Source organism: Diceros bicornis, chromosome 33 (assembly GCF_020826845.1).
Source record: "Diceros bicornis minor isolate mBicDic1 chromosome 33, mDicBic1.mat.cur, whole genome shotgun sequence".
In the NCBI taxonomy this organism is placed as follows: Eukaryota; Metazoa; Chordata; class Mammalia; order Perissodactyla; family Rhinocerotidae; genus Diceros; species Diceros bicornis.
The window spans coordinates 22635356-22658662 of NC_080772.1; the positions used below are offsets into that span (position 1 = coordinate 22635356).

The window sequence follows — 23307 nt, forward strand, 5'->3', positions numbered from 1 at the left end:
AAGGTCAGACTCTGAATTATACCCTTTGGGGGACCATAGAAGACCTCAGGTTAAGAACCCCTGATTCTGGTAGGAGGAGGAAGGAGAAGAGCAGACAATAAAATCAAGTCTGAGCTACTTGAATTAACTATTAATTGTTTGTTACTGAACCTCCAGTTGTTTAGAACAGTTCTGGCATAAAATAGGCACTCAATAAATGTATGCTGAATAAATTTAGTTCAAATGCTAATGAAGGACTACCAAGTACAAGATACTGTGCTATACATACCTTACAAGATGCAAAGCTGAGCAAGACACAAGACTGCATGGTCAAGGAATTTATGGTTCATTTCCATATCTACAATACATTGTGCCATGCTTGGCACTGTGCACATTTAGTCACATAAAATTAAAAATACACAAACCTATAATACTATGATACTCCCAACAATACTCTCTGGCCTACTATCTTAGATTTTGGCTGCCTCTGTGCATTTGGGGATATCTGGCATTTATTAACCACAAATTCTTGCTGTCCTGTAATTAGTTTCACTTAAAGACTATTTTGGAGGTCTTCCGGCCCTTGAGAAGAAAAGAATCCTTCCATGCTTCAGACCAAGACTTCTCAAATTTTTTCAAACCACCAAGCCCCCCCCATCCCTTTTTCAATCCTTGCCTCCCTCTCCTCTCAAGGAACTCTGTTTTGAAATATCTTGTAATCTAAAACTGAATTTAATGTCCTTATTTTAAATCAAAGGCCAGATCATACCATGCCGATCAAAAGTCACGACAAAATTAATGGGCTTAATACATAGATTTGATAAAATCTAGTAATAAAGAAAACAATTCTTTTAGAATGCTTATGCTTGCTGTTTGCACGTGAATGTGAGGGACAGACCTCTGGCACTAGAGAATGTAGTTCACTCCCCTTCCTTCTTAGGTCTCCTAAGGGTCCCGACTTGGTCTAAAAAAATTGGGATTGGCAAACTAAGGACTTTCAAAGTGAGGAAAATAGGACTTTCATAAATCCTGGAATAAACACAATCTATTCAGAACAGAGGATGGGTGTCTAGATGCTATAAAACCTAAAAAATAAGTTTGTATCTAAGCATTAAGGAAAAAACAGTTACATTGATAACAACTTACACTGCGTGACATAGCCATTTAAACTAACATTTGGAGCTTTCATATTTATTATCGCTTTGACCCTCAGATCAACAACTCTAGGGAGGTATTATTTTTTATTTACTATTATTTTATTTTACAGACGAGGAAACTGGTCTTCAGAAAGGCTAAGTGATTTGCTCCAGGCCCAGTAAAAGGCAGTGCTGGGAAGCACTAGATATTCAGATACAAGGTACAGTGACTTCTCCACTCAAGACACACTGGCTCTCTGGTGGAAGGGGACTGCTTAGGCAAGCACCTAGATCATTCTTCCTGTGCATAAATAAAACTTCAGCTGTAAATTAGAAAAAAACGTTCTCAGTTTCCTCCTTAACAAATAGCAATTCTATCAATGATGTCCGTGAATAGTTATTGCGGAGGATTAGATAGTGTCACTGCTATGTGGGCTGCCTGATTTTGTTCTTCAGGGCCACAGAAAATACCCCATCTCAGGAGGTGGGGTATCTCAAATGCAAGTTATGCTAACACAGGGGACAAGAGAAGAGTGCAGAAGACTCTGTACAGGTCTGCAACAAATTTAATCCTAGAGCACAGTGCCTGGCACACAGTAACAAATCTGCTACGTGAAGGAGAAAAAAAATTCTTCAAGTGATAGAAATTAGTGGAATCAACTTCCTCTTTTAGGTATTTTATATCAAGATAGATATTAAATGTGTCTCTCTCTGTCAGTTTCCTGTCACTTACAAAATCATTAAGTATTTTCTCAGCACCTACTATGAACCCAGAATTGTTTGGATGCAATGAGGGAAGCAGAAGTGATAAAAATAACAGCCAACACTATTGTATGCTTCCCACGTGCTAGAGCTTGTTAAGTGCTTTTATTTTTGTGTGTGTGTGTGAGGAAGATCAGCCCTGAGCTAACATCCATGCTAATCCTCTTTTTGCTGGCTCTGAGCTAACATCTATTGCCAATCCTCCTCCTTTTTTGTTCCCCCAAAGCCCCAGTAGATAGTTGTATGTCATAGTTGCACATCCTTCTAGTTGCTGTATGTGGGATGCAGCCTCAGCACGGCCGGACAAGCGGTGCGTCGGTGCGCGCCCGGGATCCGAACCCAGGCCGCCAGTAGCGGAGCACACGCACTTAACTGCTAAGCCACGGGGCCGGCCCTGTTAAGTGCTTCTGATATGACTTGTCACTTAAATTTCAATGAATCTTCATAACATCTTTATGAGATAGGGACTATATAACCCTCGTTGTACAGATAAGGAATCTGAAGCTTAGAAAGTCAACTCTCTTGTCCAAAGTCATAAGCCAGGATTGAGATCTAGGTAATGAGTCCAGAGTCTTAACTCTACTCCGCTAAGCAGCCTTTTCCTATTAATAAGAAATAGTGTATTTGCCCTGAAAGTATTTACAATTTTATAGTAAAGGTTAAAATTGCAGTTTTTAGAGGGTCTTAGGCAGAGGAGGAACGCGGAAATACTCTTTGGAAGATTTGACTATTATGTCCATTTAAATATTTATTGAGTACCTACGTACTAGGTATCACAGTAGGTTTAGTAGTGCTTTAGGGAAATTCATCCGGTATCCATGGGTTGATCAAAATGAGGAAGGAAGGCCAGCTAAAACTGCAGGTATCCAGCAGTCATAAAATCATAATAGAGAAAATGTAGAGAAGACTCACTTATTCAGCAAATATTTACCATACTACCTGTACTATGTACGAGGCTCTGTGCTAGGTGCTGGGAATATAGTAATGAATAAGCCTTCACTGAATTTATAATCTACTGGGGAGTGGAGGTGGGGAAAGACATTAAGCTTTTTCTTACACAAAATAATCATTTTATTATCATTGAGATAAGGGCCATGAGAAGTATGGAGTGCTAAGGCAGTGTATTACATTAACCTAACATAGTCTAAGGGGTCAGGGAAGGCTTCCTTGAGGAAATGATATTTGAACTGAGCTCTAAAGGATGAGCGGGTGAAGGGGACAGGGATAAGTGGGAGGCAGGGAGGAAAGGAAGCACGCATGAAAGCCCTGAGGCAGAGTGGATACAACTCATGGGGCTGGGATGGGAGAGAGATCTGAGATTAGGTTGATGAGATAAGTGGAGACCGAATATGCACGGCTTTCTAATTTTCATTAAAAAAAAAATACTTTGCCTACATGGGAGAGACTGGATTGAAGAGGGACAAAAGTAGGTGCAGAGAAGCCAGTTAGAGGCGATTTCAGAAGCCTAAGCAAGAGTTGTACTGGCTTGGACTGGGTGATGGCAGTGGAAATAGAGAGATCTTCGTAATGGCTTGGATGTGTGTGCAGGACGCAAAGAAAAATGTTAAGGAGGTACTTAAATATTTGCCTTGATCAAATGTGGAGATGGTTCTGTGTGCCAAGATATGGACGACTGGAAGCGGACCAGGTTTAGTTTCCCATTAAACCCCATGAGTTCAGTTAGTTAGAAACACTGAGTTTCAAGTGGCTGTGAGTCATCCAAGCAGAGATTTAAAAAAGCAATTGGCTACCCTAGTCTGAAGATCAAGTTTGGCTTTTGTCTAAACTGGAGCTATAAATTTGGGAGTTATTAATGAACAGATAATAGGTGAAGCCAAGGAAATAGACAAGATTACCTAGGTAAAGAATACAGTATGAGAACAGAAAAAAGACTAAGATTTCGTCTTGAGGAACTCAAACACTTAAAAGATCTGGTAAAGAGGAGGATTCTATAAAGGAAATTGGAAAAGAGCAGCTGGAAAGGTAAGAGGAAACCAGAAGAACGTGGTGTCAGCAAATCAAGGAGGGTAGTCAACAGTGTCAAAAGATATCGAAGTTTAAAATAACATGGGAATGGAAAAATGCCATTGGGTTTAGTGATAGAGGAGCCACTTCTGATTCTGTCCAGCAGAACAGGTGAATACCAATACCAGAACCTCTTACTTGGTCGCAATTAATACTCATTGCTAGCCACTTGACTTATACTTTGTACAGCAGAATAGCATCATCTGTACATTGACTTATTCTAGCTCAACTATATGGACTCATCATCTCTCTCTCTCATATATGAGTGATTCTACCAGCCATTCTACTCCATGAGTTTCTGTGAACAGTAGTGTATGCAGTATAAGATGGGAGACCATGAATCTGCTCTTCCCTCAGTCAGTTTCAGGTTCTTTATGTCTTTTAGCATGAGCACTTTGCTACACTGAGTGTGATTCCAGTGTTTAAAGACACAGAATGTATTTTTCATACAACATGGCCTCTAAAAGCAAGCCAACCTTTTTGTGGTTTTCAAACAGAATCAGCCATCTGTTTTATCCCTGGAAGAAAAGTAGGCTGCACTGAACTTACTGAGAGACATTGCACTGATCTCCAACATAGTCTTCTCCCAAGAGACTTTCTAGGGTAATTCTGACTATCTGCAATTTTCATTAGGTATTGACTTTAGAGCTAGCTTAAGATGACACCCTGAAGACAGAAGACGATGCCTATGGACTTCCTGGGGTGGAGTTCCAGCCAGAACAGACTCTACCCTAGATATCAGCTATTTTTTCTGCTGAATTCTCTACTCTCCTAAATTCTGGAAGCAGCCTAAAGTTCTTGTACCTACCCATTCTTGCTTACTCTGGACTTAACCTTTTGCCTGCCTAACTTGCAATACTTGCAGTTCCTCCATCCTGCTGCTTCTAAAACTCTGATTTACTGGAAAAAGGCAAATATAGTAGATGCTGCAAGTGAAAACTCAATAAACTATACTTATTAAACTGTTTTTAGTAATTAACTATATTTTATTGTTAACACGTTGTGACTGCACAATTAAATTCTATGCTCAAGAGGAACTATATATTTATTTTCTATTATCTAGACTATACAAAAATTGCTCAATGCACTTATTGTGCAGTAAACCATCTCTCCCATTTCTGCATAATTCCACTAAAGCAGAATGCAGCTGAACAAGCGAAAAATCTTAGAAATACAGAGAGGTTATTCCATCCACAAAATAACTTAAATAAGGCCACACAATAGTAACAAAACCCAAAACTAGTCAGCTCCTCTCTCCCAAGGGCTAGGTCGCTCTTTCGGGTTTCACACTCCAGCAACGTGGAAGCCAGAAATTCCTGCCCTCTGCCGGTGAGTTAAGAAAAAGGCCTTGGCACAATTAATCGCTCTTGCGAAAGGAAGTTATAGTTCGGTCAAAACACCAGTGCAAATCACGTGAGCCAAGCAAACGCTTTTCTGGATTCTTAACAACTCCAGGCGATCTTAAATTCTCAACAGCTTAGAGACGCTCACCCTTGCATTCAACATCGAGCAAACTGCGTTTCAAAAACAGGAAGTTTCTAAAAAATTTCTCCCTCGTTAGCCACTTTTAAGTTAGAGAGGTTCCCAGCGGGGGTGGTCGCGGTTAGGGGCAGGACGCCGCGCTCCCAGCTGCGGGCGCACAGGCTCCGGGCCCGCGGCGACCAATCGTCTCAGCCCCAGCTCCGTGGGTCTCGCGGGCCGGTGCGTATGCTGGGGGGGGAGGAGGGACGTTTACCTGGGGCCGGTCCCCACCAAGTAGGTGTTGGTGCCCTGCAGGGTCATGGGACCCGGGTTACAGCCCAGGACGCGCACCACCCGACTTGACAGCGGTTCGATGCGCTGCAGGATGGCAGTCATCTCCGCCTCAGCCGCTCGCCGGCCACTACCGTACCCAAGCCTAGAACCGCAGGGCCCGGAAGGGGCGGGGCCCGCGGTCACATGACGCCGCGCCCGCGGGGGAGAGGGCGCTCGGCAGCGGCGCCGGGGGCGGGGCCACAGGTCACGTGACGCGGTGGCGGGCGGCCGCCTGAGCGGGTTCGCGGGCGCGTGGCTGAGGTGGCGTGAGGCGAGGCTGGCCTCGGGTACCCGGGGCGCTGCGGCTTGTCACCAGAGTTTGTGTCCAGGCGGGAGAGTTCATCCAAGTGGACGAAGGGTACTTTGACCTGGAAAGTCTCGTGATGGAGCAAGGGGCAGGCAGGTTTGGGGTTAGTTATTGAGTTAATTCCGGGAAAGACTGCTCATCAGGTTTTTAGGCAATGGCGTGTGTGTGTGTGTGTGTGTGTGTGTGTGTGTGTGTGTGTGTGTGTGTGTGTGTTACGCGTCGGAAGCCTTGTTCCTCTCCGCCGGGCACCAGCACTTGTCCCCGTCTGGGCACATTCAGGGAGCTTGCCTCTCCCTCCTTGCGCCACCCTCCTGCCCGGAGAGCTAGGTCGGCCTGGTGGAGGAGCTTCATGCCCAAGATGTGAGGCCCTTATTTTCTCTGTAACGAGACCTCTTCTAAGCTGCTGAGCATTTTCTCCAGTATTCATGACGGCTCCCCGTTAAAAAAAAAAATCGAGTTACAGTTTACCTAAAAGAAAATGCACGGATCCTGTGATCAGTTTCATCGAGTTATGACCCTTGTAGGTAACCACCACCCCAGCAGAGGTGTAGAATATATCCTCTATGCCAGCCCAGCCCCTGTTCAAAACAAGTGAGAAGCTGACACAGGAGACGCTGTAGTTTTAAAATTTAGGACCAGCTTTTTTAACATTCTTTTTTTTGCGGGTATTTCTGAAGAAAAGACTATCTGCTGTTAATTTAGAAAATATTTATTTTACAAACCAGCAGTTTAATATTCCAGATTTCTTGAAAGATACACCTGTATTATGTGTGACAAATTTCTCTGCCTTTTGTCTCAGACAGGTACTTTTACTGGAAAAGTGTCTCAAGAACCTTCACTGAAATCATCCCAATTATCCCCTTTGCAATGAGAAGGCAAGCAATACGCCCTTTAAAAAAATGCTTGGAATAACCATCAAAATTCCCTACATCAGGCATTTTCAACTCACCAATATTTATTAATTTTTAGCATCAATAATGGCTATTCAGGCCAAAGTTACCTCCATCTTCCCTTTTTAAGAACTCTGTGCTGGAAAGTCAGCAAACCTTTGAGAAGAGGGTGGAACAGTAATTTCTGGACCATAGTGCTTGCAGCTTGATTCTCTTATCCCTTACCTTTTTTTTTTTTTTAAATTAAGATTTCCCTTGTGCTTCCATCTCAATTTCATTTAGTCCATTGCCAAGTTCTTTATTTGGCAGATGAAGAAACGCTTCCAACAATTTAAAAGTTAAGTGACCTGAGTAGAATTATACAAGAGACGCGAGCAGAAGAGCAGGAACAGAGAGTAGACAGTGAACTTGGTTTAGACAAATTGACATTGAGGTCATTGTGGGATATCCCAGTAAAGAAATCTATAGTCAGTTGGATATATGGGTTGATCTCAGAAGAGAGATCTAGGCTACAGATACAAAACTGAGTCTTTGTGGATATGTTTAGCAGTGTGGCTTGAAGTTTAAGTTCCTCTCCAAGAAATAAGACCAAAGATGTTTTACATTCTGTCAGTTACTTTTACAGTCATTTATCGTCTGCCTACGACATGCAAAGTATTGTTGTAGACATATTGGGGGGGGTTGTTAAAATGAGTAAGATAGTAGGCTTTCTAGAGGCTTATAGCTAGGAGGGAGACATACGTGATCTTATTTTAAAGCATATATGAGTAAATCCTAGAGAAGTACAGCTAAAGTGATGGGATTGCAAGGATGAAGGGAAGAGTCGTCGATTGGGAATATCTGGGAAAGCTTAAAGGAGATGGGTTTTGAGCTGGTTCTTGAAGGATTGATGGAACTTCATCAGGCAGATGGAGGTAGAAGGGCATTCTAGACAGTAAATAACCTTGAGCAGAGCCTTGGAAGTAGAACAAATGTGTTTATTTTGAGAACAGAAACCAACAGTCATATATTCTTGGGGCTTAGGATTTGAGAAGGTACACAGTTTGAAAAAGTAGGTAGGACTATGTTAATTATACTTTGTAAATTCTTTGTCAGAGTATTTTAAATTCAAGAATCTCTCTCCCTTTCAAACATGACTTGTCCATTTGGACATGCTATGAGGCAAATTGTGTTTTCTTAAAACTTAATTGATAAATGCAGTACAGGTTGTAATCTAATCAACCTATAAAAGGAGCTGTGTTATTCCTTCCCCCAATGTGATAGTTAGAAAGGGATGTACCATAGTCTGAATGATACAAACTCTGTTGTCACTAGATTAGAAAATCCCACATATGACTAACAGGTGATTTCAGTTTCATTTTGTATTTGGTCTTAAAGGTTTACATGCCCTTTAATTACACTTGTTTTCAGTGAAGAAGAAATAAAAGATTTGCAGGATGAAGGTTTCCAGAAGGGACTTTGAGTTAAAGAAGGCTTTTTATATTTGACAAGTAAGTCTGTATTTTATGTCTGTTAAATTTGGTTGAAAAATGAAAGTTTGCTGGTTTTTACTTCTTCAAGTATTTGCTTTATGGCAAAGAGATCTTATACAGTGGGCAAAGGTCATTTACTTTGGCTGGCAGCCAGGTAGCCACACAGCTGGGTTGACCTCTGAATGAAATTGGATCGAAACTGTCCTGTTAAGTTAGTGAGTGTCACAAGTTCTCTGTGAAGTCAGATTTTGTAGGTGGCCTTATTTTTCCTAAGGTGGTATTGGAACAATGATCAACTGTAGGAATAGAGATGAACTCATACAAGTTATACAAATGTGTGGTTATTGAAAGAGCTGTGGGTTCTCTTTATGAGAGCTGCCGTATTTATTACCTTGCTGTATACTTTTCTTTTCAGTTGGTGTTATGTTCTGCCTGACTACATTAGGAGTATAGAAGTTGCCATATTAGGTTAGTCTAAAGGTATACCTTGTTTTATTGTGCTTCACTTTATTGTGCTTTGCAGATATTATGTGTTTTACCAATTGAAGGCTTGTGACAACCCTGCATCAAGCAAGTCTATTGGCACCGTTTTTCCCACAGCATTTGCTCACTTCATGTCTCTGTGTCACATTTTGCTAATTCTCACAATATTTCAAACTTTTTCATTATTACTATCTTTGTTATGGTGATCTGTGATCGGTGATCTTTGATGTTACTATTGTAATTGTTTTAGGGCACCATGAACCACACCCATATAAGACCACCAACTTAGTCCGATAAGTGTTATGTTTGTTCTCACTGCTCCAGAGACCAGTTGTTCCCCTGTCGCTCTCCTTCTCTTTGGGCTAATTAATAACCCTACAGTGGCCTTGAAGTGTTCAAGTGAAAGGAAGAGTTGCATGTCTCTCACCTTAAGTCAAAAGCTAGAAATGATTAAGCTTAGTGAGGAAGGCATGTTGAAAGCTAGGCCTCTTGCATCAAATAGTTAGCCAGGCTATGATTGCAAAGGAAAAGTTCTTGAAAGAAATTAAAAGTGCTCTTCTTGTGAAGACATGAATGAAAAGAAAGCAAAACAGCCTTATTGCTGATACGGAGAATGTTTGAGTGGTCTGGATAGAAGATCATACCAGCCACAACATCCCCTTAAAGCCTAATCCAGAGCAAGGGGCTAACTCTCTTCGATTCTGTGAAGGCTGCGAGAGGCGAGGAAGCTGCAGAAGAGAGGTTTGAAGCTAGCAGAAGTTGGTTCATGAAGTTTAAGGAAAGAAGTCATCTCCTTAACATAAAAGTGCAAGGTGAAACAACAAGTACAGATGTAGAAGCTGCAGTAAGTTATCCAGAAGATCTAGCTAAGATCATTAATGAAGGTGGCTACAGTAAACAACAGATTTTCAATGTAGATGAAACAGCCTTCTATTGGAAGAAGATGACATCTAGGACTTTCATGACTAGAGAGGAGAAGTGAACGCCCGGCTTCAAAGCTTCAAAAGATAGGCTGATTCTCTTGTTAGGGAGTAATGTAGCTGGTGACTTTAAGTTGAAGCCAATGCTCATTTACCATTCTGAAAATCCTAGGGCCCTTAAGAATTATGCTAAATCTACTTTGCCTGTGCTCTATAAATGGAACAACAAAGTCTGAATGACAGCACATCTGTTTACAACATGAGTTACTGAATATTTTAAGCCTGCAGTTGAGACCTACTGCTCAGAAAAAAAGATTCCTTTCAAAATATGGCTGCTCATTGACAGTGCACTTGGTCACCCAAAAGCCCTGATGGAGATGTAGAACGAGATTAATGTTTTCATATCTGCAAGCACAACATCCATTCTGCAGCCCATGGATCAAGGAGTCATTTAAACTTTCAAATTTTATTATTTAAGAAATACATTTTGTAAGGCCATAGCTGCCATAGATAGTGATTCCTCTGATGGATCTGGGCAAAACAAATTGAAAACCTTCTGGAAAAGATTCACCATTTTAGATACCAGTAATAACATTTGTGATTCATGGGAAGAGGCCAAAATATCAACATTAACAGGAATTTGGAAGAAGTTGATTCTAACTCTCATGGATGACTTTGAGGGGTTTAAGACTTCAGTGGAGGAAGCAACTGCAGATGTGGTGGAAGTAGCAAGAGAACTAGAATTAGAAGAGGATCCTGAAGATGTGATGAAATTGCTACAATCTCATGATAAAGTTTTAATGAATGAGGAATTGCTTCTTATTGAATGAGCAAAGAAAGTGGTTTCTTGAGATGGAATCTATTCCTGGTGAAGATGCTGTGAAGATTGCTGAAATGACAACAAGGAACTTAGAATACTACATAAACTTAGTTGATAAAGGAGTGACAGAGTTTTTGAGGATTGACTCCAATTGTGAAAGAAGTTCTACAGTGGCTAAAATGCTATCAGACAGCATTGCATGCTACAGAGAAATAGTTCATGACAGGAAGAGTCAATCGATGCAACAAACTTCATTGTTGTCTTATTTTAAAAGATTGCCAGAGTCCCCCCAATCTTCAGCAACCACCCCCCTGATCAGTCAGTAGCCATCAACATTGAGGTGAGACCCTCCACCAGCAAAAAGATTATGACTTGCTGAAGGGTCAGATGATGGTAAGCAATTTTTAGCAATAAAGTAGTTATTAGTTAAGGTATATACATTGTATTTTTCGACATAATGCTATTGCACGCTTAGTAGACATAACATTATGTAGTGTAAACATAACTTTTATATGCACTGGGAAACCAAAAAATTCGTGTGACTTGCATTATTGCGGTGTTCGCTTTCTTGTGGTAGTCCGGAACCAAACCTTCAGTATCTTCAAGGTATGCCTGTATTGAGTCTGATGTTCTGCCAATAATGCAATTTCTGTTTCTTAGGAATTATTTTTCCCATCTTGTAAAACTTGACACAAAACTGCTAGTGTTTCCCTTATCCATGCCAGGTAAAGGAAGCTCTCTTTGTGGGGAGAGTAATTAAGAAATGCAAACATGGAGTGCTTAGGTATTATAGTCTGTAATTTTAGGGAAATTATCTACATTAAAATTAGTTTACTCATTAGAGATATCTCATCTAAATACCCAGCATCTCTAAGCCTCAGTTTATGCATCTGTTAAATGAGACCAATAATACTCTTCTGGTAGGGATTTGTGAGGATTAAATGTAATAATGTATGGGGCCAGCCCTGGTGGCCTAGTGGTTAAGTTCAGCATGCTCTGCTTCGATGGCCCAGGTTTGGTTCCGGGGTGTGGACCTATACCACTCATCTTTCAGTGGCCCTGCTGTGGTGGCAGCTCACATGTCTTCCTCACAAAAAGAGGAAGAATGGCAACGGATGTTAGGTCAGGGAGAATCTTCCTTAGCAGAAAAAAAAAAAGTATGTAAAAAACTTCACACATAGTAAACATTCAGCAATGGTAGCTATCATTATTACTATCTATTCTTCCATACATATATGGACTGTTTTTTTCCCTAGATAGTAAAGCTTAAGAAATTATATTTTTTAGAATGATTTTAGAACATGATCTGGATACACGTTAAACACATCCAACATAACCATGCTAAGAAATCTGCCAATATTTTGAGGAACTTCTGTTTCTGGAGGACATACTCAAAATCTAGTACATTAGACTTTCAAACTAGCTGTTCCTCCCACTTGGAAAGCTTTGCCATAGGATATCCACATGGCTAATTTCGTTACTCCAATGCCACCTTCTCATTGAGGCCTGCTCTGACCATTCTAATTAAAATTGCAACCCATATGTACCTGCCTCTACTCCAACTCCTGGTCTCCTTTAACAACTCTGTTTTTTCCATAGCACTTATCACCTTCTGATATGATATTCAGTTTACTTATTATTTTATTGTTAATGGGCTGTCTTTCTCTGCTCGATGTAAGTGCCACCAGGGCAGGGATTTTTGTCTCTTTTGTCACTTGATATATCCCAGGAGCCTAAAACAGCACATGGTGGGTTCTAAGTAAATATTTTATTAATTCAATTGAACAGAACCTTCTGATTAAATCTCATCCTCCTAAACTCCGTGCTTATGTTGGACATGATGTCTTTCATTTTAAGATGAGAAACCTACTGGAGGGAAATTCATGGCCTGCTAGATTGGAAAAACTCAGATTTTGAAATTATTTTTTCCATCCTGTTGACCACAACATTCTTGACAGGAAAAGTAGTGATAATAGACTCTTGTTTTTTTTTTTTTTTTTTTTCTGTAAGAAAAGTGAAATGCTTTTTAATATTGTTCTGAAGTCTTTTAAACAAAATACTGCTAAGTGGTAAAATGACAAGAACACTGTAAATATTAGGTTGTGTGTGTTTTTAGTAACACTTTTCCCTCTGGTTTTTGAAGTAATAAATGTTCTTTATAGGTCGCATAAGGGTGTTAGTCTACTCAGGCTGCCATAACATAATACCAGAGACTGGGTGGCTAAAACAACAGAAACTTATTTTTTCACAGTTTTGGCAACTGCAAGTCTAACATCAAGGTGCCAGCGGGGTTGGTTTCTGATGAGGCCCCTCAGTGGTTGCAGATAGCTACTTTCTCATTGTGTCCTCACATGGCTTTTCCTGAGTGTACGTGTGTGTGTGTGTGTGTGTGTGTGTGTGTGTGTGTGGCAGAGATAGATCTCTTCCTCTTTGTATAAGGACACCAATTCTATTGGATTAGGGCCTCATCCTTATGACTTCTTTTAACATAACCTCCTTAAAGTCCTATCTCTAAATACAGTCACCTTGGGGAGTTAGAACTTCAATGTATGAATTTTTGGGGGAAACAATTCAATCCATGTAGAAAAGAATGAAGAAGAAAGAAAAAATCATCTATAATGCCATAATTTCCCAGATAAAACCATTGTTAACATTTTTGTATTTCTCCAGTCTTATTTCCTTTGCATTTTCAAAGCCTTAAGATCATACCATAGTATTTCTTCACTTAACGTTCTTTAAAGTCAAGTCAAAGATTGCAAACTCAGATGCTTACAGAGATCAGGCAGGTAGGCAAGGTAATAATGATAACTAACATTTTTTGAGTCCTAACTGTGTGCCAAGTATTTTCTAGAGGTTTATATGTATTATATATATTATCTTAACCTTCACAACAACCCTATGAGGTATATACATTATCTCCATAATTCAGATGAAGAAAATAAGGCATAGGGAAGTAAAAGAACATGTTTAAGGACACACAGCTAGTAGGTAGCTGCATTAACATTGAGACTCAGCTGCTGAAATGATTGAAGTGGGGTGGCTAGCTACCATGGTGAACTTGAGAAAGCATGCCCTATCTAAGGGGGTACCCAGTGCTCATGAAGGATTGGTAGTCTAGTGTAGCAGATTTTTCAGTGTTTTGATAGCAGTGAAAAATCTGGATTTATATATCAAATATTGGCAGTTAATTAGAAAAATTTTTAAAAACACTTGTCAGACAAACCTTTTTTTTTTTTTTTTTTTTGGTGAGGAAGATCAGCCCTGAACTAACATCCATGCCAATCCTCCTCTTTTTTCACTGAGGAAGACTGGCCCTGGGCTAACATCCCTGCCCATCTTCGTCCACTTTATATGGGATGCCGCCACAGCATAGCTTGACAAGTGGTGCGTCGGTGTGCGCCTGGGATCCGAACCCTGGCCTCCAGCAGCAGAGCATGCGCACTTTAACCGCTGTGCCACGGGGCCGGCCCCCAGACAAATCTTGTCTTCGGATTGCATTTAGCCCACATTTATAAAATAGGGATCATTGTAGTATCTATATCCTAAGTTTGATGTAAGAATTAAATGGGGGCATTTTATATACAACATTTAGCTCAGTGCCTGGCACATAGTGCTAAGTAAATGTTAGCTATCATTAGTAGCATAAACTTTTTCTCCAGTCATTGAAATTCTTTATAAATATCATTTATTGTTGTTTTTATTTTAAGAAATTATGTAATACACGAGTACATGTCTATTGTAAAAAACTCAAACAATATAAAAGAATATTTAATTAATTAAAGGATTAAAGTTGCATTTGCTTCCTAGTCTCAACGTCTTTCCCATCTCCATATATAATTAACCATAAATGCTATATTTATCCTTCTGGCACTTGCTTTTTTCACTTAATACTTTCTGGAGATCTTCCAAAGTCAGTTTATACAAAGCTACTTGATTCTTTTTAAAGGTTGTGTGGTATATTCTTTAGTAGAGATGTACCATAATTTATTGAACTCTCAAATGTCATTTAGGTAATTTTCAATTTTTTGCTATTATAAAAAAGGTTCTGCAAAGAGCATATATCTTTGTGCATATTGGTGAATATTCCCCTAGGCTTGATTCTTAGATGGAATTGCTGAATCAAAAGCATATTAAGAATTTTCACAGCTATTGTACCTTTGTTAAATATAGTTTTAGTAGCTTTGTAATATTCTGTTCTATGAATCTACCATTATTTACCATTCCTTATATTGACAAATTTAAATTGTTTCCAATTTTTTGCCACTGTCAATGGCCTGTGATAAATATCTTGGTGAGTATGGTATGTTTTTTAAGAGGCAAATAGCCTGAGAGGAAGTTGTCAACTGGTAAGTATATTTCTGAGACTTTACTTTCCCAAAGGTATTATAAGAACTATATTTAGTGGTAATAAATTATTTTTAGAAAAAGTAGAGGTTTGATAAAGTCATGGCCTAGGGTTTTTAATATTATACTCAAGACTTTTGGAATCTTTTATATATGTTTCATTTTAGGTGTTGTCGTCTGTAATGAAGATCGTTGTGAAACAGAAGATTGAATAAAGCCTTGTAACATTGGACCCAGATTAGGGATTTAGAAAAGAAAGTTAAAATTAGTGACTTGGTTTTAGTGTTCCAATTTCACAATATTTATTCTTTCTTCTAAATAGATTTAGGGAGTAGAAATTAAAATTCAGTGCTATACCAAAGGCTGCACTAATAATAGTTCTGGTATTTTTTTTTCTTTTTGTATGAGAGAAGAAAGATAACCGAGAGCTATAGTGACTCATAATGAAATATACTAAATTGAATTTTATGATGTCAGTTCTTGGCATTATAATCTATATAACTGATTTAATTGTGGACTTCTGGGTATCTGTCAGGTTTTTCCTTGAAAGACAATATGTTTTTGGTGCTTTAACAGTGAGCTTTATGCTCTTTGGAACACTTGTTGTCCAGTGTTTTAGTTATTCTTGGTTCAAGGCTGATTTAAAGAAGGCAGGTCAAGAAAGTCAGCATTGTTTTCTTCTACTTCATTGCTTGCAAGGAGGAGTTTTTACAAGGTGAGCATACACTTTTGATCATTAACACTGTTTTTCTTTTATTCGAACGGAAACTACCTTTCTGTATCTGAGAGTAGTCAAATGTACAAAGGTCCCCTATTTGTATGTAGCACAAAGGTTACTTGCCCCTCACTATCATTGCTTATATGAGTCGTTGCTGTACTGTCAGAATTTTCCAGGTTCATTAATAGAATGTTTTAATTTAATTTACCTATGAAGTTACTTTTTCTGATATGTACTCACTTTTTATGGGAAGGAAAAATACTAATTTCTATGTCTTGTGAATCTTTTATGTTCTGTTTTATATTCCAAGCCTGACTATGCAAATATAGCCTATCACTTGCAACTCTGATAAAGCACTTAAATTTTTAAGTTACTTATACCATCGATTTAACTAAATGAAATTTTTACTGCAGTAATGCAGTAGCCATGTGGTTGGCTAGGTACAAAATCATACATAGAACTAAAAACAACCTTAAGAGTCATGTTGTTCAAACCTATTTTATAGTTAAACTAGGATCTAAATAGGCCCTGAGAATTCTATGATTTTTCCATGTATGTAATTTCGTATGACCTTTTTATTATTACCTTAAGGGATTTAATTATGTTTAAAGCAATATATATACTAAAGGTAAAGAGAAAAATTAAAGACAGATATTAAGAGGATAACATACTGTTTTGTTATAGTTAGATTTTGAATTTGGGCTGTTTTAATAGCCATCTTTCTTGAGAGATATTTCAGTGACTTTAGAATTCTAGATGAGTAGTTACTTTCTCTCTGCATATTACATTCTTTTATCTTTTGGGTTCCATTGTTGTTCTTGAGGGGTTATATGTCAGTCTTACTGTTGTTCTTTTAAAAGTATTTTGTCTTTTTTCCCCCTTTGGCTGCTCTTATGATTTTTCTCTTTATCTTTGGGTTTCTACAGTTTATGATATATCTAAGTATAGATTTATTTTTATTTCTCTTGCTTGGGATTTGCCAGTGCTCTCGATTCTATGGATTGTTATCTTCTATCAGTTCTGCACGATTCTCAGCCATTATCTTTTCTAACATTTTCTTTATCATATTTCTATCTCTTTTCCTTCTGGGACTCCAAGCAAATGTAAGTTAGACCTTCTCACTGTATCTAACATGGCTGTTAACATGTTAGATATTTTAAATTTTTATTTTTTGACTCTTTATGGTACATTTTGTGTAATTTTTTCATAACTCTTTTTTATTTCACTAGTACTTTCTTTTGCTATGGCCAAATGTTGTTGCATTCAACCACAGAGTTTTAAATTTTGACTATTACAATTTTTATTTTTAGAAGCTCTGTTTGGTCTTTTCAAGTCTGCTATGTCACTTTTTATAATTTTCTGTTCATTGCAAGTATTTTCAAACTTGCTATTTACATCTTTGAACATACTAAGCATAATTTTTTCATTTATAATTCCAATATCTGAAGACTTTTCAGGTTTGTTCCAACTGGTTCTGCTTCTACTATTGAGTGCTCATATTGCCTTGTTTTCATGTATGCCTGGTATCAATAATTATGTCTGGTCATTGCCCTTGAAAAAATTATTTGTGGGACCTTCACCAAGCTCTCTCTAGAGGCTTTGATTTTATTCCTAGGAGATGTCTAGAGGTTCTGTCAGGTGGAGTCTACACTTAAATTCATGGCTTGAAGTTCCCTGGCCTACATATAGGTTATGCATACCTGGGATGCAACTCTGTTCAAGGAACGTCTGTGTCAACAATATACCAATCAATTTTTAAACAAATTGACTTATTGAGGTATAATTTTACATACAATAAAATGCACATATTTTAAGTATACAGTTCCAAATGACCTCTTAACAATTTTGAGTCATCGAGTCTTCCAATCCATGAACAAGGTTTTTCTCTCCATTTATTTAGACTTTCTTTAATTTCCTTCAGCAGTGTTTTGTAGTTTTTAATGTATAGATCTTATATATATTTTGTTATAATTATCCCTAAATATTTTATTTTTTGGATGCTAAGTGGTATTTATTTTTAATTTCAATTTCTAATTTTTCATTGCTGATATATAGAATTATATTTGGTTTTTATATAGATCTTTTATCCTATGACTTTGCTAGGCTCATGTATTAGTTCTAGTGGCTTTTTTGTAGACTCCTTAGGATTCTTTATGTAGATAATCATGTCATTCGCAAATAAAGAAATCTATATTTGCTTTATTGCAGTAGTCTAGAACTAATCCTGCATTATCTTCGACTTACGCCTGTGTATTTAAAGCATACAATTTGATATACATGTACATTGTAAAAATGATTGCCACAACCAAGCTTTTTAACATATCCATCCCTCTCATAGTTACCATTTTCTTTTCCTTTTTTTTTTTTTGTGATGTGAACACTTAAGATACACCCTCTTAGCATACTTGAAGTAGACAATACAGTATTGTTAACTCTAGTCACATTGCTGTACAGTGGATCTCCAGAACTTATTCATCTTGCTTAACTGAAACTTTGTACCCCTTGACCAGCATCTCTCCATTTCCCCCTCCTCTCAGCCCCTGCTAACCACCATTTTATTCTCTGCTTCTATGATTTTGACTATTTTAAATTCTACGTGTAAGTGAGCTCATACAGCATTGGTCTTTTTTGCATCTGGCTTATTTCCGCTTAGCATAATGTCTCCAGGTTCATCCATGTTGTTGTGAATGACAGGATTTTCTTCCTTTTACAGATGGAATAATATTCCATTGTTTATATATACCACATTTTCTTTATCCATTCATCTGTTGATGGACATTTAGGTTGTTTCATATCTTGGCTACTGTGAATAATACTGAAGCAAACATAGGAGTGCAGATATCTTTTCGAGATCCTGATTTCATGTCTTTTGGATATATACCCAGAAATGGGATTGCTGGATCATAGGTAGTTTTGTTTTTAATTTTTTGAGAAACTTCCATACTGTTTTCCATAATGGCTATCCCAATTAACATTCTCACCAATGGTGTACAAGGATTCCTTTTTCTCCATATCCTTGCTAACACTTGTTATCTTTCATCTTTCTGAGAATAGCTGTTCTAACAGGTGTGAGGTGATATCTGATTGTGGTTTTGATATGCATTTCTCTGATTAGTGAAGTTGAGCACTTTTTCATATACTTGTTGGATGTTTTGTTTGTCTTCTTTTGAGAAATATCAATTCAGGTCTTTTGCCCATTTTTTTTTTTTTTAGGAAGATTAGCCGTGAGTTAACATCTGTTGCCAATCCTCCTTTTTTGCTGAGGAAGATTGGCCGTGGGCTAACATCTGTGCCCATCTTCCTCTACTTTATATGCAGTGCCACCACAGCATGGCTTGACAAGTGGTGCATAGGTCTGCGCCCGGGATGCAAACCGATGAACCCTGGGCTGCCAAAGTGGAGTGCGTAAACTTAACTGCTATGCCACCAGGCCGGCCCTCCTTTGCCCATTTTTTAATGGAGTCATATATATTTTTTTGTTATTGACTGTAAGAGTTTATTAAATATTTTGGATGTTAACTGCTTATCAGATGCTTGGTTTGCAGATGTTTTCTTCCATTCTGTAGGTTGCGTTTTCATTGTGTTGATTGTTTCCTTTGCTGTGTAGAAGCTTTTTAGTTTGATGCAGTCCCATTTGTGTATTTTTCTTTTGGTTGTCTGTGCTTTTGGTGTCATATCCAAAAAAATCGTTGTCCAGACCAATGTCAAGAAGCTTTTATCCCGTGTTTTCTTGTGGTAGTTTTATGGTTTCAGGTCTTACGTTTAAGTCTTTTATCAATTTTGAGTTGATTTTTGTATATAGTGTGAAATAAGGGTCCAATTTCATTCTTCTGCATGTGGTTATACAGTGTTCCCAAGACCATTTATTGAAGAGTAACCTTTCCTCATTGTCCTTTTGAGGATAGTTGACCATAGATATGTGCATTTATTTCTGGGCTTTCTTTTCTGTTCCATTGGTCTATATATCTTTTTTTTATTGATGTCACAATAGTTTATAACATTGTGAAATTTTAGCTGTATGTTATTGTTTCTCAGTCACCATATAAATGTGTCTCTTCACCCCTTGTGCCCACCCCCCACCCCTCTTCCCCCTGGTAACCACCAAACTGTTCTCTCTGTCCATGTGTTTGTTTATCTTCCATATATGAGTGAAATCATACAGTGTTTGTCTTTCTTTGACTGGCTTATTTCGCTTAACATAATACCCTCCAGGTCCATCCATGTTGTTGCAAATGGGATGATTTTGTCTTTTTTTATGGCTGAGTGGTGTATATATACCACATCTTCTTTATCCAATCATCAGTCGAGGGACACTTGCGTTGCTTCTGTGTCTTGGCTATAGTGAATAATGCTGCAATGAACATAGGGGTGCATAAGCCTCTTTGGATTGTTGATTTCAGGTTCTTTGCATAAATACCCAGTAGTGGGATCACTGGATCATAAGGTATTTCTGTTTTTAATTTTTGGGGAATCGTCATACTGTTTCCCATAGAGGCTGCACCAGTTTGCATTCCCACCAGCAATGAATGAGTGTTCCCTTTTCTCCACATCCTCTCCAACATTTGTTATTTTTTGTCTTGGTGATTATAGCCATTCCAGCAGGTGTGAGGTGATATCTTAGTGTAGTTTTGATTTTCATTGCCCTGATTATTGGTGATGTTGACCATGTTTTCACGTGCCTATTGGCCATCTGTATATCTTCCTTGGAAAAATGTCTGTTCATATCCTCTGCCCGTTTTTTGATTGGGTTGTTTGTTTTTTTGCTGTTCAGTTGTGTGAGTTCTTTATATATTATGGAGATTAACCCTTGTTGGATATATGATTTGTAAATATTTTCTCCCAGCTGGTGGGTTGTCTTTTCATTTTGATCTTGGTTTCATTTGCCTTGCAGAAGCTCTTTAGTCTGATGAAGTCCTACTTGTTTATTTTTTCTTTTGTTTCCCTTGTCTGAGTAGACATGGAATTTGAAAAGATCCCTCTATGACCGATGTCCAAGAGTGTACTGCCTATATTTTCTTCTAGGAGTTTTATAGTTTTAGGTCTTACCTTCAAGTCTTTGATCCATTTAGAGTTAATTTTTGTGTATGGTGAAAGAAAATAGTCTACCTCCATTCTTTTGCATGTGGCTGTCTGGTTTTCCCAACACCATTTATTGAAGAGACTTTCCTTTCTGTTTTGTATGTTCTTAGCTCCTTTGTCAAAGATTCGCTGTCCGTAGATGCGTGGTTTTATTTCTGAGCTTTCAGTGTGTCTGAAAGCTGTGTGTCTGTTTTTATACCACTACCATGCTGTTTTAATTATTATAGCTGAGTGGTATATTTTGGAGTCAGGGATTATGATGCCTCTAGCTTTGTTCATTTTTCTCAGGATTGCTTTAGCTATTCAGGGTCTTTTGTTGCCCCATATGAATTTTAGTATTCTTTGTTCTATTTCCGTGAAGAATGTCATTGGGATTCTGATTGGGATTGCATTGGATCTGTAGATTGCTTTAGGTAATATGGACATTTTAACTGTGTTTATTCTTGCAGTCGTGTGTATGGAATATCTTTCCATGTCTTTATGTCATCATTGATTTCTTTCAATAATGTCTTATAGTTTTTTCATTGTATAGGTCTTTCACCTCCTTGGTTAAAGTTATTCCTAGATATTTTATTCATTTTGTTGTGATTGTAAATGGGATTGTATTCTTGAGTTCTCTTTCTGTTAGTTCATTATTAGAGTATAGAAATGCAGCTGATTTTTGTAAGTTAATTTTGTACCCTGCAACTTTGCTGTAGTTGTTGATTATTTCTAATAGTTTTCCAATGGAGTCTTCACCATTGTCTATGTATAAAATCATGTCATCTGGAAACAGCGAGAATTTCACTTCTTTGTTGCCTATTTAGATTCCTTTTATTCCTTTTTCTTGCCTAATTGCTCTGGCCAAAACCTCCAGTCCTATGTTGAATAAGCCTGGTGAAAGTGGGCACCCTTGTCTTGTTCCTGTTCTCAGAGGGATGGCTTTCAATTTTTCCCCATTGAGTATGATATTGGCTGTGGGTTTGTCATATATGGCCTTTATTATGTTGAGGTTCCTTCTAAACCCATTTTATTGAGAGTTTTTATCATAAATGGATGTTGCATCTTGTCAGATGTTTTCTCTGCATCTACTGAGATGATCATCTGGTTTTTATTCCTCATTTTGTTAATGTGGTGTATCACATTGATTGGTTTATGGATGTGGAATCATCCCTATGTCCCTGGTATAAATCCCACTTGATCATGGTGTCTGATCTTTTTAATGTATTGCTGTATTCAGTTTGCCAATATTTTGTGGAGGATTTTTTCATCTTTGTTCATCAGTGATATTGGCCTGTAATTTTCCTTCTTTGTATTGTCCTTGTTGGACTTTGGTATCAGGGTGATGTTGGCTTCATAGAATGTGTTAGGATGTGTTCCATCTTCCTCTATTTTTTGGAATAGCTTGAGAAGGATAGGTATTAAATCTTCTTTTAATGTTTGGTAGAATTCTCCAGAGAAGCTATCTGGTCCTGGACTTTTTTTTTTGGGAGGTTTTTGATTACTCTTTCAATCTCTTTACTTGTGTTTGGTCTATTCAGATTCTCTATTTCTTCTTGGCTCAATTTAGGGAGGTTATATGAGTTTAAGAATTTGTCCATTTCTTCTGGATTGTCCAATTTGTTGGCATATAGTTTTTCATAGTATTCTCTTATAATCCTTTGTATTTCTGTGGTATCCATTGTCATTTCTCCTCTTTCATTTTTAATTTTATTTGAGCCTTCTCTCTTTTTTTCTTAGTGAGTCTGGCTAAGAGTTTGTCAATTTTGTTTATCTTCTCAAAGAATGAGCTCTTTGTTTCATTGATCCTTTCTACTGTTCTTTTTACTTCAATTTCATTTATTTCTGCTCTAATTTTTATTTTTCTCTCCTTCTGCTGACTTTGGGCTTTGTTTGTTTTTCTTTTTCTAATTCTGTTAGGTGTAGATTAAGATTGCTTATTTGGGATTTTTCTTGTTTGTTAAGGTAGGCCTGTATTGCTATGAGTTTCCCTCTCAGGACCGCTTTTCCTGCATCCCATATGAGTTGTTATGGTGTATTTTCATTTTCATTTGTCTCCAGATATTTTTTGATTTCTTCTTTAATTTCTTCAGTGATTCATTGGTTGTTCAGTAGCACCTTGTTTAGTCTCCACATCTTTGTCCCTTTCCCAGTTTTTTCCTTGTAGTTGATTTCTAGTTTCATAGCATTATGGTCTGAAAAGATGCTTGTTATGATTTCCATCTTCTTAAATTTATAGAGGCTTGCCTTGTTTCCCAACATATGATCTATCCTTAAGAATGTTCCATGCACGCTTGAGAAGAATGTGTAATCTGCTCTGTTTGGATAGAGTGCTCTGTATATATCTATTAAGTCCATGTCATCTAGTTTTCTAAGTCCACTGTTTCCTTCTTGGCTTTCTGTCTGGATGATCTATCCATTGATGTAAGTGGGGTGTTAAGATGCCCTACTATTATTGTGTTGTTGTTAATATCTCCTTTCAGGTTTGTTAATAGTTGCTTTATGTACTTTGGTGTTCCTGTGTTGGGTGCATATATATTTATAAGTGATATGTCTTCTTGGTGGAGTATCCCTTTTATCATTATATATTGCCCCTCTT

The 23307-nt window shown here is 37.9% G+C and overlaps 2 protein-coding genes across 4 annotated transcripts in view; one reads left to right on the forward strand and one right to left on the reverse strand.

Moving 5' to 3' along the window:
- LACTB2 (lactamase beta 2) overlaps nt 1–5799 on the reverse strand; it is a 42884-nt gene extending 37085 nt beyond the window's left edge. For both annotated transcript variants that reach the window (XM_058528867.1, XM_058528866.1), the window contains exon 1: nt 5638–5799. In XM_058528867.1, coding sequence (XP_058384850.1) covers nt 5638–5759 — 122 coding nt within the window. In that variant the 5' untranslated portion in view covers nt 5760–5799. The remainder of the gene's footprint in view (nt 1–5637) is intronic.
- Nucleotides 5800–5972: 173 nt separating this feature from the next.
- Nucleotides 5973–23307, forward strand: part of XKR9 (XK related 9) — a 47089-nt gene continuing 29754 nt past the window's right edge. Inside the window, exons 1-3 of one of the 2 annotated variants that reach the window (XM_058528869.1) lie at nt 5973–6054; nt 8304–8383; nt 15100–15647. In XM_058528869.1, the coding sequence (XP_058384852.1) occupies nt 15376–15647 (272 nt within the window). In that variant the 5' untranslated portion in view covers nt 5973–6054; nt 8304–8383; nt 15100–15375. Of the gene's footprint in view, nt 6055–8303; nt 8384–15099; nt 15648–23307 lie in introns of those variants that run through there. The other variant, XM_058528870.1, reaches the window with a different exon arrangement.